Source organism: Chelon labrosus (genome assembly GCF_963514085.1).
Source record: "Chelon labrosus genome assembly, chromosome: 17".
Taxonomy (NCBI): Eukaryota; Metazoa; Chordata; class Actinopteri; order Mugiliformes; family Mugilidae; genus Chelon; species Chelon labrosus.
Genome location: NC_140350.1, coordinates 7,862,537 through 7,882,648, shown reverse-complemented (window position 1 = coordinate 7,882,648; position 20,112 = coordinate 7,862,537). Strand labels below are relative to the sequence as shown.

General features: G+C 39.3%; 1 protein-coding gene across 1 annotated transcript in view; it reads right to left on the bottom strand.

The window, feature by feature from the left end:
- Positions 1–20,112, bottom strand: part of LOC311502088 (vacuole membrane protein 1-like) — a 50,890-nt gene that overhangs the window by 6,390 nt on the left and 24,388 nt on the right. Inside the window, exons 6-8 of the mRNA XM_084564201.1 lie at positions 14,584–14,664; positions 14,115–14,231; positions 10,599–10,660 (exon numbers count right to left, since the gene is read on the bottom strand). Coding sequence (XP_084420327.1) covers positions 10,599–10,660; positions 14,115–14,231; positions 14,584–14,664 — 260 coding nt within the window. The remainder of the gene's footprint in view (positions 1–10,598; positions 10,661–14,114; positions 14,232–14,583; positions 14,665–20,112) is intronic.

Genomic DNA, 20,112 nt, shown 5'->3' with positions numbered 1-20,112 from the left:
CATTAAAACCAAAACATCGCTAAATACTAAATATTTGGGAAAATATTCCTTGTGAACTATACCTTTACACAGGGATGACAAAAATATTAAAAACACAATCACCCACTTTTGCGTAGCTTTTATGACACAGATATCAAACAGTGTTTCTGTATTTTGGGGGATAATGCATGTTGCTGGGCTTGTATATCAATATCATTTACAAAATACCCCATTAACTGTACCTAGGTGTGTATAGGAATGTGTGTATAAATGTGTATATGTTGAGAATGTTCTCGGTATATATATGTTTTCATGTGAGGCTCTGTACAAACTGTGGCAACACATTTCCTTAAAAGGACAAAAAAAGCATCTATCTATCTATCTATCTATCTATCTGTCTATCTGTCTATCTATAAATTTGCAACTTTAAAAATACAACTACATACGACATTATTATTATAATTATTATTATTTTACTCCACTTGTAGTTAATTTTCAATAAAGCTGCATGTGTGTCCAGTAGACAGAGAGGTGGGGGCATTGGCAAAACAAGGAAATATGAAGGGAAAACCCCACATTTTTCAGCTTCCTGCAGCTTGATTATTGCTGTGAAGAGTTAATATGCGTTCAACATCGCAGCTTTTTTTTTCCTTGTTTTTCAATGAACCATCATTTCCTTCTCATGGAGTATGGAGTGTGTTTAATCGTTCTGTGTTCGTTTCATGAAAACTAAATTCCACAGACCATGAGTCAAAGGTGACCTTTGACATGTCTGCCCCTTCTGAAGGCTGCCGTCTACAATGGTCCTTGAACACACACACAGATACACATTCACAAAACCCTCTAATTTTGGTCTTTGTGTTAATGAAATCCCAAGAGCCTGCACACAAAAAAATGACACATGCAGGAGCACACAGACCTGCCCTGACGTCCCAGGCAAGGGAAGATAGAGAACAAGGGCTCACATGACAACCAAACCCTTGCCAGGTCCAACAGGTTGCAACATCATCACACCAACTGGTTTAGGCAATCACTGTTATTACCCAATTCTCCACAGGGACATAGTTCACACCTACATAACAGCCCCAAATTGCAAGATGCACAGTGTTGGCGGTGCACTGACCTGTGGTTCTGAAACTCTGACCTCTTCACCATGTCTATGCAAAACAGTGACTCTGAATTTCTTTTTTTTTCTTTTACAATCAGCTTTGTTACTTTATTTAACTGGCACTGCTCCAATTTGTTATATTAAGTGTTAGAATCATGATATGACGGAATTAGGGGAGGAGGAGTGTGATTCACATTTAGGTAAGGAAAGATTTGACACACGTGCATATGTTGTAAGGTAATATCTGCCTGTGTGTTTGCATGTGGGTGTGTGTCTGTTCCTCCTCCAGTTCAACCAGGCTTTTTCCCAATGACTTCACCACTAAAGCATGGAGCCCACTCCTGGATGGAGATCCCCCTGCCCAGGGTGTTTATCACATCCTTGCTCCGCAGCCATCTGTGTCAGCCAGCACACACACATACATACATTATATACACAAGCATGGACACATGCTATCCCCTTGGGAACCTGCAGAGTTGCCAGGAAATCTGGGGGCACCAATTATAGCAGTCTATTATTCCTCTCACTTCCCAGACAGCCACATAAAACAGCCCTCCAATCCCTATGACCCCCCCCAGGTTCAGGTCAGCATGCCTACACAGGCCCTCTTGGTCTGGGTGTGGAGGGGTATGTAGTTGCTGGGTCACTGGGTAACCGAGGTCCAGATCATTCCATGGACAAAAAAAAAAAAAAAGGTTGTTCAATGAATCAGTATGACTGGAGACGCATCCAGACAAGTCATACTACTACTTGTAGAGCGGCAGCAACAAGCGGGCTACAAATAGAGGAGGCCAAAGAATAGAAGAAGAGGTGTTACTCAGAGTGTCTCCGTCCATTCTGTGATGTTATGTTTGGAGGAATGGCTGCAGTACAGGATCTATATTGACACCGTTTCCAAATATCTAGCCCTTAGAATATCTAATGAACCAGTGATATTGTATATCAACTTAAATGTACACTACTAGTAATGGGAAACCTTGGTGCAGAAATTCAGAAAACCAAAAAATACTTAGGGGTTAAATGATCACATTACGGTATATTAAATAAATGTGAAGGGCAGAAACAAACCAAAGAAACGAGGTCAAAGAGGTGGAAAATGAATGGCACATGGAATAAATGAGAACATGATTGTTCCATAAATGCAATGTGTGTGGCTAGCTCAACATACAGTAGCAGCTTAGCCTGTGAACCCAAAAGTGTTTGTGAGGGACTTTCACTATACAATACATTGTGGGGCTGTATAGATCCTGTGTGGTATGTCATATAGATGCGACAAACTGCTCAAACAACCACATAGGTTACTACGTACCTGTCAAAAGCCACAACATATTCTATATCTTCCGCTGCAAAACTGTATGCTCACTGAGGAAGTGAGTTCTTAACGTAACAAGAGGAAGCAATTAAGCACTACGACGGGCAGCAAATCAATCAAATCTTTTTTTCTAACATGGTTTGCACAAGGCGGAAGCTAAAAATAGTAAAACTGATTACCTGATTTAATTTCTGATCTGTTGTATAGACATTGTAGATTATTCTTTAATTTCACATGCTGCAGAGGTTGTGGTCAGAAGTCAGCCGACACAAAGTGAAAGTTCCAGACAAAGTTGCTGAAGCCTGTGTGACAGTATGCTACATAACGTCTTAGTTTGCTGGCACAAGACAAAAAAGTAATGTAGCAAAAACTTATTTTTTCTGAATATGAATTAAGCCAGCTATCTCGTCCTAAGCTCTACAAGATAATAAATAGAACTAATTGTTTTTACAGTGGTGACTCTTATATATAAATAATAGGCAAATTATTTATGTGTCTGGGATGAAACAAATAAAACACAGCCTCTTCATATTGCATTTATAATATATTAATTTGTGATTTCACTGGTTTTAGACTAAGGCCAAACACAATTACGAAATAAGATTGTCGTCTTACTTAAAACTGGACAATACAGTGCACATTCAGTAAGACTGATCACAAACAACCCTCTTTATTATTTGTCCTACTTCTATATTACTTGTCGCTCTTGAATAGTGTTGATGGGGGACAATTTGTCTGTTCTGACTTAGGTTTGATTGATGCTGGGTGGGGTGTAAGAGGGGTCCGGACGTCTGCCGGCTGGTCTCTGAGTCAGGGCTCGTCTGGGATGACTCCTCTCACAGAACACAAACAAGACACACATCCTCATGACAACTGGCGAAATTACAGCACGCATTACGATGGTTATGGGATTTACAAAACAATACACTTCAGTGGATGATGCTGATTAAGAGTGTTACAAATGGACGCTGTGTTCCCCTGGTAAATGAGCTGCTCTAAAAATGAATCAATGGCGTGCTGTTTCCTAAAACAACATACAGGCCATTTGCTGTCCTGATAAATGAATACATTACTAATTTCAAAGCCCTGGCCTGAGCATCTGCAGGAATGATTTGACGAGTGACCAGCATGTGTAGTGTGGGACAAAGTGTGAGACTGAGGACCAAAACAAATGAATCAGGGATGAATAGAGCAGGAAGTCCTGGGATACATGCTGTGCCTGAGAGACACATAATATGACACCAGACCTGGAACACACATCTGACCTCTCCCTTTCTTTGTGTCTATCTCTCTTACAAACACACACACACTTAGTAAAGCTACAATTACATTCAGATCTTTGTGTACCCCTTCAGAGTCCCTCAGTGTGCTATTAACAACAGAAACAGGCCCGCACTAAGCGACGTGTACAATAAGTCTTCTTGAGCGATTGAATATTATTCTAAATGACTGCAGTGAGACTTTTTGGCTCCGAGTCAAACCTCTCACTGACTGTTACTGCCTCTGTGCCTCTTACTGTCAGAGCCTGAGGCCAAGATAATCAGAACTGAAGTGGGGGAGATGAGAAAATAGACGCCCCGCTGTGCCTCGTATTAAACTTAATGATGCCATATAAAAAAGGAGTTGGTTGCGACCTGCCACACCACCCCTTGCTCCCACTGTCTTGCCCTGTTTGCTTGTAATCCCATCATCCTACGGAAAGTGTCTGACTGTGTTTGGGTGAGTAGGGCAGGCAGTGGAAGGACTGATCAATGCCATCTTTGTCAGGGCGCTTCTCAGGTGACCAGAGCACCCAGTGACTAATAGGATCGAAAATACTCCCTCCCTTCAGATTGGGTTAACAGGAAGACTTCGCTCATATGGCTCAAAGAAGGCTATTTACAGGAGCAGTATTGTGACAGAGGTACCACAGAGTTCACCACTCTACAACAAAAAGAGAGGCAACGTTTTAACTTCAAATACAAACGTAAGCTCAGACTGCATTTCACATTTTTGTGTTGTATGTTAGATACACAAAATAAAACACTGAACAATCACGAAAATTGAATGCACAAATTGGGTGCACTGTGCTTCATGCAGACACCTGTGGTGACATAGATAGCATAAAAAAATCCCTCCCTGCAAGGTGACTTTCAAACCTACCAGTAGTACGCCAGTTAACTTTAACCCAGACAGCCCCACATTCAGTATGAAACCACACAAACCCAGTTTCTATATGAGCAAAGACGAGTGAAATTCAGTGGAAACAAGTAGCAACGGACTTTTCTCCCCTCAAACTCCAGTAGTTCAGTTCTTCTGCACGCACACAAATAACTGCACTACTGCGAATACTCAGAATAGTTTGATTTGCATGATTCTCAGCAATTTCACTTCTCCAGTAACCCGAGTTTACATCATTGCTTTAAAGTTTATGTCTTTGAGAAGATTTGGTAACCCCGAGGCTAGTAGGGAACAGAATTAGAAGCAAACAGAATAAACCTTTTATCACATGTATGAATTCAAAGATTACATTAGCATAATGTTCAAAAGCTGTGTTATTCCCACGACCACCAAAGCCTTCTTCTTGGTATTGCTGTTTATTTTGTTATCTTTTGGCACCAAACAGAAAGGTTGAGAACGGTGCAAATGCAGAAGGTCGAAAAAATTTCTTGCTGGTATTTTTTCTTACTCCAATGATAACCTTGGAGTACCCAGTTAAAGTGTAGCAAGACAGTTTCTTTATAATCATACCATTACATTGAATGCCAATTGTGATCTGGAAAGTCCTAGTATAATCCAGTGAAGGGCTCATACCTCCACTGGCCTCCCTCTGAGCAGGGCGGCCTGCTGTGATCTCCTAATGCTTACAGTCTTGTGAAGCAGCAACAGCCATCTGCAGGTCCATTGTGCTGGTAATGGACTCCTGCCTTGGAGATGGACTCACATGGAAATAGGTGCATTCACATGGAGACGTGCTGGTTCTCCCCATGGCCCCAGCACACCAGTTTCTACTAGATAAGCCTTTCAGGTCTTGACTCTTCCTTTCTGCATGTCAATGGCTTTCTCCCTGAGATTTTAACAGTGATACTCCCTCCCTTGACAGATGTCTGTGAAAGATTTGTCAAGCTCCATACAAGACACAGAGAGTGGTTGACTCAATCAAAATGATGGATTATTGAGAAGACTTATTTGAAATACTGGTGTGAAGCTGGCAGATACTATACATGGAAGTCAATGTTGTTGCCATGCTTCTCTCCTTTCCAAATAACCTGCCTCAAAGTTTGTCCTCTCCAAGACCTCTACAAACTAAACCAAGTCCCACCACAGTCACCACTGACAAGGTGTAAACACATTGGAATCCTGCAGCGGGTGAATCAGCAGCACTTCAACGCCAAAAGCCAGGTCTCATCACTACAGCTTTTCTCATAATTAGGGAAGACTTCTGTTGTTTCCTGTTTGTGTATCCTCACATTGCTGAAAAAGTGGCATGAATTAGCCTAAACACAACGACTCACAGCAGAACAAACAAGGAGACTGGAGACCCAGACAACATGCCAAACACAGGGAAGCTTCCTGTTCCATTACTGCATGCAGTAGGTGATTTTGAGTTTTTCCCGCTGTATATCACCAAGTCACTGGCTGATGGAGCTCTCGCCAAGATAAGAAAAAGGAGGATAGGGAGGGATGGGGCATAGAAAAGCATAAATCTGTTGCCCCAGAGTTATATAGAGCACAGCAGCAGGGCCTTGACTGGCCTCTTAAGTCTTTCTGGGGTTATGAACCTCACTAGCACAATAAATAAAAAAATCTGCATGATGTGCATAAGGCAGAGCACTGGTCATAAATAAGAATTTAAGGTAATCTTTAGTTTTATTTTTTTGAAGTGAATGGTACCAAATACTTTTTTTATTTCATAAAACTTACTTACTTGGAAGCTTTGATAAAAAAATAAAAAAATAAATAAAACGTGGAAAGCATTTGTGGGTGCTTTGTGACTACACTTAAAAAATGCACTTATACAATAACAGCGTGAGAACTCTTGACATATTACTGCTTCAGATCTTGATCAAAGCCTTGCAAAATGTGAGTTTGCAGAATTTTCTCCTGATTTAAACAATGAGTGTACACGCACGGTTGGTCTTGAAGAGGAGACAGCTGTACATTAGTCACAGGACGTAAGAAACCTAACAAGTCTGATCAGACACACAGCTTCATCCGACCTGCTTATCAGTTCTTGTTATCAGCCCAAAAGGCATTTGAGGAGGGGGTTATTGTGACTTTGTGGCAGTTCAAAGCAAAACTGTCTTTATTATTGTCCCACTACTGCTAACAGAAGGTTATAGATTTAACCTTAAATGCTTGCGCTGCAGGAAAAGACTAAAAACATTCTGCCAGAGATACACAAATCTGCTTTCACAATACACACGTAGAAGTCATACATCAAGTTTGAAATGTCTGACATGCATTTTTTTGTCCCAAATTGACAGTGATTAGAAAAACAGTTGAAAAGGGAAGAACAGTTTATTTGAATGAACAAATGTCAAAGGAAAGAACTTATTTTTCCACCAGGTCAAGCTCTCAGAAAGGAATATCAAAAAGTCATAAATGTATAATGGAAAATTTAAGTCATTAATATTCTACATGTTCTAAAATGGTCCTTTGCATATTCTTAACTTTCAAAAAACGTAGAAGTGGGTCATTTATGTCAAGAGGTGTTAAAAATATTGTTGACAGTTTTAGAGCCCTGTGACGTTAAAGCTTCAGATCTAAATCTCTCCTGTGAGACTCAATTTCAGCAACACACATTTTCCATTTGTCATTCATGGAAGAACTACTTCCCTGATTTAAAGTAGTGATAAATGACTGAAAACTAAAATTTCCCTAAAATGCCTGTATTTGGAAATAAACTCATTTATAAAATTAACTAAACCGGACAGAACATCATCACATGATGGTGAACAACTTTGATTACCAGATGTGCCACTGTGCTGTGAAACACAGAATAGTATTTTTGTATTTTAATTTACTGTATCTCTGGATTGTTCCTGTAGAACATGATTATCCCTTGTCATGATTACAGGAATATCAGACAAATAGACATTACTGCTGTACTGTAGAGCTAATTTTATTAAGATAAGAAAGGATAAAATAAAATAATCCTTTCATTTGTCCCAAAGTGGGGAAATCTGCAATGGTGCAGCAGGATACAGTTTAAAGCTGCACACAAGAGATGAAAAAAGTAAACATTAAATAAATTACAATTAAGTACAATAGAACCATGTATGGATAAGAGAGTTGTGTGTTGTGATTGTCCAGTGTGTGTGTGTGTGTGTGTGCGTGTGTGGTCTACTGGGAGCAGGCTTGGCTGTACAGTCTTATTGTGGACAATCACACTACGGCATCTAGCAAGTAGCGGGTGTTTGACTATTTGAATCTCTTCAACTTCCAATGATCCCATCGATGTTAGAAAATACAGGTGCCAATCAAATATACAGTCTTTCCCACACACACGCCACATTTTTGTCATCATCAAGAGAAGTGCATATTTTCACTATTACTGAAACTCAAGGCCTGAACGTAGATAAAATGTAAAGGTCACATTACAACACACTTGGCACATTTTGAATAAAAGGCTAGTTTTGATGGACTCATGCTGAAAAATGTTACACTATATTTTGTCAGAAAGATGAAATGAAATAATTATCACATTTAAGAGTAATAAATAACTTATAAAAAATAAAATCAGAAAACTGTGCTCAACCTAAAAAACATTAGCACTTAAAATCAGTGAAAAAAAGTTCTGTAAATCATCACACCCATGACAGTAGAGCTATGGACTTCTGTGTATTTGGTGTGTGCCAACTTGCTCACCTAATAATCAAAAGCTGAAAATACACTGCGTAGCATTATATTATGTCATGTGAGAATGATATCACCATGGACAAAGTCCAACGTCCACCTCATTCACCCACAAAGACAAATATTATTATCTCAAGTTTAAAAAGACTCCAGATACAAGCAGACAAAAACAAAACCTAAATATTACAAGACATAAATTGTGTTTTATTTTATTTATTTAATTATCGAATGCTTCTTTTAACCTTTCTAACCCTAACAAAAAATAAATAAAAATTAAAATGCATGTTGGTATTATATCTTGGAATACCAAACGATAGGTCACAATCCAAACATAAAAAAGTATTTAGTGAATTTCTTTTTCAATATTTATAAGACTTTCTGTTTGTAGACATGGCTCTGTTTATGCAACACCAAGAAATCAGAACCTTTGAATTTCCATAATATCAAGAACAACATTTTCAAACAAATAAATAAAAAAGCTTTCACTGCAGTTCTAACAGCGGCCAAATTTGAAATTCTTCATGTTTTTTCCCATTTAATTTCAAATATGAATTGGCGGGACATTTTGAAAAAGTTCTGTGGCTGAGATGAGAAAAAATCATGATATGAATGAATTGTTATAACCAGTTATAACCAGAAAAGGGCATCCAGAGGACAAGTAGTTGAATTTTTACTTGTGCCTGTGCAGATGTGTGTGCGTAAGAGATTTGTGTGTGTGCGAGAGAGCACACACAACTGTGCAAGTGCGCAGCAGGCACAGGCAAATGCACACCTAACATTGTGGTTTGTCAGTGAAAAGGGTTACATTGGAACGGCTGTCACCCATTCATAAGGTGATATCTGATTGATAGTGAAAGTAAAGGCGGCACAAAGAATCAGAAGTGAAGGTGGAAAGGCCTCAGTGCGGAAGGAAGCCGACGGTTGACAAGTCGTGATGAGGGAAACTTCCTTTAGAGAAGAAGCGGGAAGTGAGTCAGAGTGAAACCTGTCAATAACCTAGGAGCTGACGCTTTGAGTCTGCAGCTCAATGAAGAGTGACTGCCAGAAGATACACAGGCACGCACGTACATGTATATACACACACACACACACACACACACACACACACACACAAATATGGATATGTTGTGGCCCTGCAACAGGATTAAAATACTGTCTATAAAACCAAAAAAGTAAAAAAAAAAAGAGCGACAGAAGTTTTTTGAAAGCTGTCCTTGACTGAGGTCTTCCAAAACTCATTTTAGAAACAAAGCAAAAGACAACATAGCAAGGAAGAGATCTGATGCAATCTCATCGCCTGATTTCAGCAAGTCTGTGCGTGAGACCAAGAGTACCTTAGTGAATCACATTTGTAAGAGTGTGAAAGAGACAGAAACTATAGAGGAGTATATGAATGTGTGTGTCTCTTTGTGTTTATCTGTGTAATAAATGGCACTCCCACCAGCAGGTGTGTTGAGGACAGTTGGCCCTTCTACAAGGACACCCATCATGTCACCCAACAGCACCCACACCCAACAACAAGACTATTTTAACTGAAATTATATCAGGCCTTTATTGTCAAGAAGCCCAGAGTCTGTATGTGTATGTGTGAGTGAGTTTTAAATTTGCTCGGCACTAAAAGCAAAACAATGCAGTTGGCATATTCAGTAAACTGAACCTACAGTATATGCTATTACTAAGCTTTGTGAAAGCTCTCTGCGTTTCTTTCCTTCCAAGAGGTTCAAGGCTAATAAAGATTAGCACATCTTGCCAGGATGTCTGAAAAGGCCTATTTTATTGCAAAGATAAAAGGCTGTTTCGTAGTGATCTACCTCAAAAGTAGATCTCCTTTGGATTATGCTCCCCATGACAGACGGTGCGGTGCGTAGGTAATAACATGGAACAAAAACAGTATATCATGAGAGATAAAGCAGAGAAGAGGTTACTGTGATAGACAAGAGTTCAGCCTGTCCTGTGAAGCAGCCAGAACATGATCATGCCCATAGTCATCCAGTGGAAAAATCCAAGCCATTAATCTCCATGCAGACTATCAGCAGAGCAAGGAGCCAAAAGAGGAACAAAATGTGACAAAACCTGAGTCTGCACCAGTTTTAGTTTAGTATATAAAACAACAAGCCTTCTTCCAAAATCACCAGGTTAAACTCAAAGCCTGACCTCAGTGTGCACAACGTGTATCAGGGTCACGAACAGAAGGAGGAGGAGGAGGCAGAGTTCACACAAAGGCACATAAATTACCTGAATGCCCCATGACCACCCAAAAGGTCCCCCAAGTTCTGCATTAACTCACACTTTCATGTGTGATATCTGTACACTACACAAGGTACTTTTAGTGAGCAAACACACCCACTGGGGTTTACTCACCCGATGAAGGAGACCATCTGCTCTACTATGTGCCTGCTGAAGGTGATGATCACAAACAGTTTCTGTAAGACAGAGAAGCACATAGAGAAACAACGAGTCAGTAATTGTATCATGATCTCACTGCTGGGGTGCTGAACAAGGCATGTGTATCATAGTTCGCTCAGTAATTTCTTTATTCAACCTCACACACACCCTACTCATTATACCCAAGCTTATGGCTTGCATGACCAAGGCAGTTTGGTCTAAAAGCAGTCATGAAAGGCAAGAAATAAAAAGTCGGGTTCTATGACACACCGCCAACTTAGTACACTAGGTCAGCATATCACGGTGGTTGTCATCTGATGAGAGTTGGTGTGTGTGTGTGTGTGTGTGTGTGTATACGTGTGTGAACGCTTAAAGGACGGATGGCTAGAAGAGTGGAAGAATCAAAGGAGATGTGTCATTGCTTCAGAGGAGGTCCGGATCCGGCTCCTGTCCTGTCTGATTCCTGATTAGTCACTATGACAGAACGGACAAACAGACAACTGGCAGCCATTCTGGCTCATTTTAGCCTGGTCACCCTGATGGGGGCTGGGACGTGCAGACACCAACTGACCAGATTTTTCAGTTTTATAAATGTGTTTCAACCACTAAAAGTGTGGTCTAGTAACATTTAGGTTGTCTTCAACATGCCATTGGAAAGGCTCAACAGCTACAACAACAGAGCATTTAGCGGGTCCATCATTACAAACTCACATTGTACATAAAACCCACAGAGCATTATTTTAAATTCAAGTCCAGATCCCAAGGTTTCCAAGGATGCTAAATATATACTGACGAATTACAGGGAAAAGTGTATAAAATGATACATGAGACATTTACAATTTTCTCTTTTATGTAATGATGCAGCAATGAAAATGCCATCTGGGAAATGAATGTGTATGAAAATCTCTCTCACTATAATTGAGAGAGATTTTTCCAATTAATACATAGTATAAATGTGAAACTGTCTCAAAAGCCACAATTTTCAATTACAATCAGCACAATCATGATTCGAATATTTTGCACAAAATCTTCTGCAACCGAGTAATCAAATTATCTGAAACTCCTGACACGCAGAGAAGTTTCAATACTCAGTCTTGGCTTGCTACTGAGTGAGGTAATTATATTGACTTAAGGTTTGCAAATTGAAATGCTGCAAACTGTTATCTCAGAGAAACTTTAAAAACAATGAAAGGGTGCAACTGGAAAAAATTGTAGAGGGCATACAGAGTAAGATAAAGTGCACTATGGTTGGACAAAAATAAATGTGACAGCCTTGTCAGCACAAGCCCCAGAAGCTCACATCTGAACGTTCACACGACAGATCGCTCAGCACCAGGACGCACTAGGGACAATTTTAATTTCATGTGACAGGACTCTTTGATCAATGCTCTGTTACAGTGTTCGCTGTAAGGTTTTCCAGGTCATCCAAGCATTGCCATTTGTTTTTTTAATTAATTTACCTCACAATATTATTGTGAATTAAACAGTGTCAAAATTTTACAACGCCACAAAAGTAATAAAACTCAAAATTGGCTTTTACAAAATCAAAAGACTGACCTTTGCTATCACATGATTTTTCTGCCTAGAGGGAATAAACAATAATGTCACCGTCTCACTTCAACTTCTTAACTTTAACAACAGTTAGATATTTTGGAGCAATGATCTTGGATATTGCTACCACAGTTCCCTTACAGATACTGACAACTGATCTTCTATCTTGCACAAAGCAAGGAGGAAGGGACAGACACAGGAAAGCTGACTAAGATGTCTTAGATGTGTCTGCTCGGAAAATGATGGTGACATGCTTGCTGATTGCAGTTAACTGATATTGCTTCTAAGAGCGACGCACATCCCACTAAAAACTCTTTAACACACTTCTACACACACACACACACACACACTGACAAGAGGAAGTCATTGCATCAGTTCTCAGTAGTTTACAGAAAAGGACAACTCATAATTGGGAGCGATGAAACGCACGGAGGGAACTGACAGTAATATGGAAGTGAGAACATCCCGTTTTAAAGGCACTTTAGTGACTGACACGATACACTCAGATTTCTTTTTATTTTCTATATGAACGTCCACATCCTTTGCTACATCTCACCACACCTCTGTTCACCAGACAATCTCAGGGGTCTGAAACGTGCCCTTCCATGACATCACCCCATGATCCTCAAGTGACCTGCCGCTGACATTAACCATTCAACAGTGGATATTCAGACGTGGAGCTTGCTGAGCAATAAAAGGAATTGTTACAGAATAAAAAGCCTCTCCTTGGAGACTGGTGAGAACACACCTGAAGCACAGGTAAAATCCCAGATCAAAAACGTGCTTTGAAGCACTGAGGCTGCTCACATTTTTACGCCCACACACACACACACACCCACACACACACACAAGCCTCAAAATCCCCTTTTGTTCCCTCTTGGCCCAAGAGGGAGAATGTCACCTGCTCTCTAGTACGCTTTCTTCTAATACGTATTGTTTTTCTGCTCACACACCGTAAATCACTGAAGCATTTACATTAGAAACAAAACTTGAGCTTGAAGAAAATTAAACTGAGCAGATACAGGAGAGATTGGGGCCCCAAGACATGCAGGAGAGCTGGGTGAAGTCTTTCTTTCCGTGAGACAGAGAGGGACACACCTCTGTCGGTGGGGAGCCCCTGGGACCCCTGGGTGTAATCTGGTCCTGTGTGTGTGTCTGATTGTTACTGCCTTGCATGCAACCCCCCTCCTTCTCCCCCCATCTGTCCCTCTCTCTTTCTCCATCACCTCCCACAGACAATGTTTATCTGCTTTAGCTTGAGCTCCCTCGGTTCACATATGTTTTTCTCAGACTGGTGGAGAAAAATACTTTCTGTGTATGAGGAATAAGGCCAGAAAATACTTTTCTATTTTTTTTCAGTTTTAGCTTAGAAAACAAAGTGTCGAGCCCCTGACGGTAATCACAGACATACTGCAAATTCCTGGACACAAATTGAAGATTTTCCAGGATCAGTACGAAGGTTTGTGATGCCAAGCTTTCAAACTGGAGCTTCTCATTCCAGGTTTACTGTGTAGCTTTTACCCTCCTATAAGTTTTAGATCTACTGTAGCCTGGTCAGTCAACTGTACAATGTACTGGGGAGGCTGCAGCTGCAAGCACAAAATGGTTGACTCCCCCTACTTTTGCTACACAAAATGGCCTCCTTACTGCCAGCTGAGTACAGTGCAGAGATGCTTTGGCTGAGTGTGATTCATTATTAATCACATTCCTCCCTCTGCACAACATTAAAATTGCATTCACATCTATGGCTAAAATATGTTTTAATGTCTCTGCAAAATGAAATAGATAAATGACAAATACTATGATATCAAATGTTGAGAAACTGTTCTTTAACATCAGTACACTGTATTTTAACATAATCATTTGTGGTGGGAGTGTGTGTGGGGGGCAGAGCTCTTGCACTAGTTACATGGAAACAGATATCATTTAAATGCGACTCACCTGAATGTGCATTTTGATGACCGCTTTCCCTATGAGTGTTGCTCCAAAGAAAGTCCAGAATGGGACCAGGAAATGTCCACATGTTATCCCTGCGAGGTCAAACAGGGGATTTGGAATCTGAAGGAAAAACAATATAAACAATTAAGCTTGATATTGTATAAAGCCTCCTAAAGAAATACAAAGCAGATACAGATAGAGAAGAGATAAATAATGTCACAGGATACTGAAGTGCATTCAGTATCTTTGCTTACATGTGTTCTACAGGAAAAAGAAAAAAAGGGTGATTGATTTTGCCATGAGAACTACAATATTTATTTTTTGCTCAAATGTTGAGTTATTTTAAATGCTGCACAACTGTCATATCATGTGAATATGGATATGCAAATATTATTTAGAATGAAAACCCCCATAGAACCATTGAAGAATATGTTTCATATATAAAAAAACAGACAATTGTTGTGTGACTTACAGAGGCGCAGGCTAAGATCCCAAAGAATCCAACCTTCTGGATGAGTTTCTGTACCGCTACTTTTGCCCGGGTTGCAAAGTCCTGAAAAACAGAAAAGACGGGAAAATGTTTGAGTCACCTTTTTGAGGTTTACTGATCATATACTGTTGATCTATTCTAAAGACAGACAACAGATGGACAGCAGACAAACCTTAGAAAACCTTTCAGAACAGAGTCACTGATTTCTTTTTTCTAAACTGAAAATTGCAAAACAAATAATTACTCTTCTAATTACTGTCGTAGAGTTTCTATCAGATACGTGTCATGCTGTATTTATAATAAAAGATAATTTCTGACAGTTTCAAACGGTCAGAAGTAATTAAAGGATAATTGGTGATGTGCAGTTAATATGACACATTATCAGTAATTATTTTCTGGTAAATTTCAGCTTGATAAGTAAATAGTTTTGAACTGAATTAATAAATTGCAGTGCTGAAATTCAATAAAGACAAGTTGTTCCATTGTTTTTTAAGCATTTAAGCAGAAGAGGGAATATCACGGAGTTGAGTGAAATAAATGTGTGTAGTCATCACCACTGCTGCTTTTGAGGTGTTATGCAATGAATGCTTTATAACCCATTCCAATGTCAGCATAAAACAAATGAAGATTTTAGTATAACTTAAGTTGGGATAATATTATAAGATGGCCTATGAGCTGTGTTTTCAGGATTTCTCTGTCTTCTCACAATGTTTCCTTTTCTTTACAATTTCCTGTCTCTGTTTCAACATTAAAGCTTTCCATTTTAAATCTAAAAACACACTATTGTGTAAATGAAACGAAAAATAGGTGAATTAACCGTTTTTTGAATCACTGCTTCTTTCTAAATGAGTGTGAAGGAGCAGCAGCTGCAACAGGACAATTTTCTAACTTCTGTAAATCTGCCCTCAACTTTAATCAATTACGGTCTAAAATGTAACCAGACAAACAAAATATTTAGATCTTGAAAATAGAGAAGTACAAGAGTACAGACTGTTTAGAGCTTCAAAGTGCACATAATTTAAAGAATAATGAATGAGTGATTTTCACTTACTAAATCTAAGATTTCAGTTTCTTAATCCTCCAAAATTTAGATGCTTAATTTTAAGTGATAAAAATACACAAAAAAACAACACTAATGCATGTACTTTTTGAAACTATTTGTATAGTTGTGTGTATAACTCATCCAAATTTATAAAAACAATGTGAAAAGTACAAGTGATTTTGAAGTCTTGGTGGCAAAAAGTTACCACTGTGTGTATTTAGCACACTAAAAAATTACTATTAAGCAATTTAAATGTAAAAATATGGATTTCAAGATTAAATCAGTTCTTGTGCTTAATTCTTCACCACTCTGCCAACATAAATACAATGAAGTTCACATCAAAATGCAGTGAGTCACCTGTCACATTTTCTAAAAGAATTTCAAGGCTCATCTGTAGACATGTTTCTTCATATAGGAGAGTAGAAAAATGGTTTTATCATGTCTGTATCTTACCTCTAATGACAGTTATTAACTCCTTTGTCACTGGGAATGTGAGAGCAAGACAACGGACTTTGGTCATTCCAGTGACTCACAAATTCTTAGCTTTTCTGCTGGTCTTACCCTATCCCTCTTGACAGCTCCACAAAAGCCTCTATTCACAGCAATGACAGTTTTTTTCCTCAATATACCTTTTCTGGGAAAAGAAGCTTTAATCTGTTTGGATTTTACTTCTGGGAACTTTGTGTGAAAACAAAGGAAAACCTTGGACTTTTCACATGTTTGGATGGACATTCAATATCCAGGTAATTTATAAAGTCACTACTTTAATATCATAACAAGATTTGGAATTGTAAAATTATTATTTCTTCCCCCAAAGAAACCGTGATGGTGGGTGTAAATCTGTACACTAAACTTTAAGAATTAAGAATATTGTTTTTCCAAAAGTATTTATTGGAAGTTTTTCTTTTATTTGTGATCTTTTATGTGTGTTCCTCATTTCATCAGCAAAATTAATATTTTACAGCGGAAAAACTGCACAGCGGCTTTCATTCTTTCTTATTTCTACATTTGTCTGAGCATCTCTTGAAGTTGTTGAACTTTTGATGATGACGAATAATAGGATAATTCTTTGCATGCAAAGCCAATTAAACTATGTTGTAATATTGTCTATTTTTTAAATAGTGAGAACTTGTAATGTATTTAAACAATTATTTAAGCACTGCAAAATAAGGCATTAGTTTAGCACAACTCTTTAATAGGAAACTTTTGTCTAATGGTGTCTAAATAATTATTTTGCAGAACAAAGCATTAAAGGCATGCTCGATTTATCCTGACATACAACTAAAGAGTAAAAAAATAAGAGATTTCAGGCCTGTAATCTGAATCTGAGTCTGCTGCAGAGACAAAATGTTTGTGTTTTGTCACTTTGCTATATGAAATTAAATACATTTTTTAAATTAAAAGCAATCCTTTGTGCCTTTCAAATCCAACTTCAAATCCATTTTCTATTTCAGCAGAATATTTTAATACAAAACAAACTCATATTACTTGCTTAACATGTGCAAATACAGTTCTCAATAATAAGTACAGGAAGGCCCTTGTTCTAAAGTGACACTGGAAAATCCTCTTTTTAAGCTGGCTGCAGGTATGAACATTTATGTTTAATTTTACATATAAGACATTTATAAAACTGTTTATTTTTGGAGTTTTCTGGTGATTTTCAAGTGCAAAATGTTTCCAAAATGCATTGACTGTACTTTAAATAAAATAATCAAATAATTAGTGGTCCTTGAGGAATATTTGCTCTATTTGAAGCAAATTTTCCTACTGAAAGCACATTTATTTTCCACCTAAAACAATACTAAATCAAAAGGGAAAGAAGCTGGAGAAAAAAATAATTTGTGTCATAAGAAAAGGCAAAGGAAAGTGGATCTCTTTTACAAAGTAAGGCCTCAGTTCTAAAACATATTAGTTTTTAAAATGAGGTGCAGGAAGGGGGCTTCCAATACATGATCATACCTAATATGGTCAACAAAACCAGTACAGTGCTGATGACATTCTTTGCGGGGTGTAACCCAGTGGACAGGAAATTTGAGAGACGTGGGAGGTCGCCTAATAAGGTGGTAGTGGGGGGAGCGAACGGACGCACTATTTCATTGGTTGAAGATTTGAATTTCTGCCTCCACTGATGTCCAATCATAAAGGTTTCTCCTTGGACAACCCTGTAGTTTTAATTCTAGCCTGTCCCCATGTGTGCACATGTGTGTGTTGGTGTGTGTGTGTTGAGTTGTTCAGCTGGTGGGAGACAGGGAGGGAAGGAATGTGTATGGCTGGTTTACAGCTGAATTGCAGAGGACCGTGTCTGGACCGGGACACCTGACAAACACGCCTGTTTCAGCGCAGACAGAATCCTACAGAACCAATCAGTGCCACTGGCCCTTGAATCCCTTTCATTTTCTTACGTCACATGCACTGTTTACATTAGGTGCTGTAGTTAAAATTTTGGCTCATGCAGAGAGAGAGGATGGAAATATCACCACAGTGCGAACACAGGGTCCCCAAGGAGGCAAGGGGAGGGTGTAAAAGGATGTGTGTGTGTGTGTGTGTGTGTGTGAGAACTTGTGACACTGTGATTTACTATAGTTGAAGTGTGTGCTTTGATTCTCTCTGTATTCTTCATTTCTGGGCCAGGGAAGCGTCTATCTTGGATGGCTGGGGTTCAGACATCCAGACTCTGCTGTTGGCGGCTTATGGAAAATCACCATTTCTGCCAGGCAGCATGCCAAGGACTGTCTGCTGACCCCCCACCCCCCCAACCACACCACACCACAGCTCCCATCACTGCTGGCCTGTAGGGCCGGGCTTAGCAGCAATTACATTTGGTAAGATCTTGTCAAGGGTACAGCGTCATAAAATGATGGAGGTTTGGGTCCGGGTTTACTCAGCAATCTTCACCCCACATGGAGTCAACCCTTGTGTGAAACAGTGCTTTGTAGGTTTGTTTTTCCCCCCCTTATGCTTGGCATGGTGAGATTACCGAAATCATCATTTTAATGAGCAAATGATAAGTACCGGTAAAAATTGTTTAATTTTTGGTTTGGTTGTTCTCTTTACATCACATTCCCACCATAGGAGCGGAATTATTTAACTCTTTGGAAAATATAGAGACTGTATCTTAAGTTAACCTCACAAACATAAGAAAAGCACTGCATTTGTTTTCATATAACTGTGGCAAATATACTGTAGATTAATTAATGCAATACATAGGGAATAGCAGGGTCTGGTCGGCACAAACTAAAATATGTCACTAGGATGATAAATGAAAATAATTCAAATAAAAATCTGCTGGAATGGAACCGATTTAGATCTCACACAATAGTCTGAATATCTGAGGTTACAGTTGCCAGGTGATGGTTGAACAAAGAGAAAAATTTTTTTTTTGAACTACAGCAACCTCAAAGTAAAATAAACTCTGATATTGAGGGATGTTTTCTTTATGCGTTTTCATCTAAAATGCATTGTACAACACACAGCATGATGATATCTGTTTATTTTGGATTTACTGAGAAGTTCTTCACTTTTCATTGTGAAAAAGTTGACAAAGTAAACAGTCTTCAGTAGGCTTTGGTAGTTCTGATGAGGTACAAAGTTCAGATAGACAAAAAGCAGGCAACTACAGGGCACTCTGCTCCATGTGGAAAATTAAAGTGTCAGACAAGGAAAAATCTATGCATAGCCTATACACAAGTCAACACCCACGCACATTTTTCTCTCCCTCTCTCTGTGTTTTCTTTTTTTTTTCTCAATGAAAGTCTTTCACACAGAAGACACACATCTCGGGAGCAGTCGCGAGCCCCCTGACACGAAGACGGCTAAAGTTCATCTCATTAACTCCTGACAAGCCCGCGCCCGCTCTGTCTGGCACAGGAAGTGGAGTGATTAAAGACTCCTGACGCAATCGAAGCTACAGTCCTCTTTCAAGAAAAAGAAGATGTACGCATTGAAATCTGTCCAGAAGCGTACACGTGCCCGCACACACGCACGCACGCACACACACACACACACACACACACACACACACACACACACAAATGCACCCCTGAGTCCACGTTGACAAATTCTTTAACAAGCTGTGGTTAAAGGGAAGCTGGTTTTACTCTGACTCACCCCCCTCCTTTCAAACAGTTTACTGGAAATAAAGAGGGAGGAGGAAGGAGGGGGCACTTTCAGAGAAGTCACGTGACGGGGCTGGGCAAACCACAGCACAGAGAGCCTTTGAGTGCAGTAGGCCAGGGGGGGAAGACAGGCATACGCCCAGCGCAGATGGCCCTGATTTGAGTTACAGGAGATACAATCCTGGGAGTTGGCAATCAAGAATTCACAGCCTGTTAACCCTTTCCGTGCCAGATGGAAAAAAAAAAAGAAAAAAAAAAAGCCAGGAAATAACTTCGTATCAAGTTACAAGCTATCACAGACATGACCCATGCAGGATCTTCCAAGACTGTCTGTGTCAATACTGAGTCCTATCC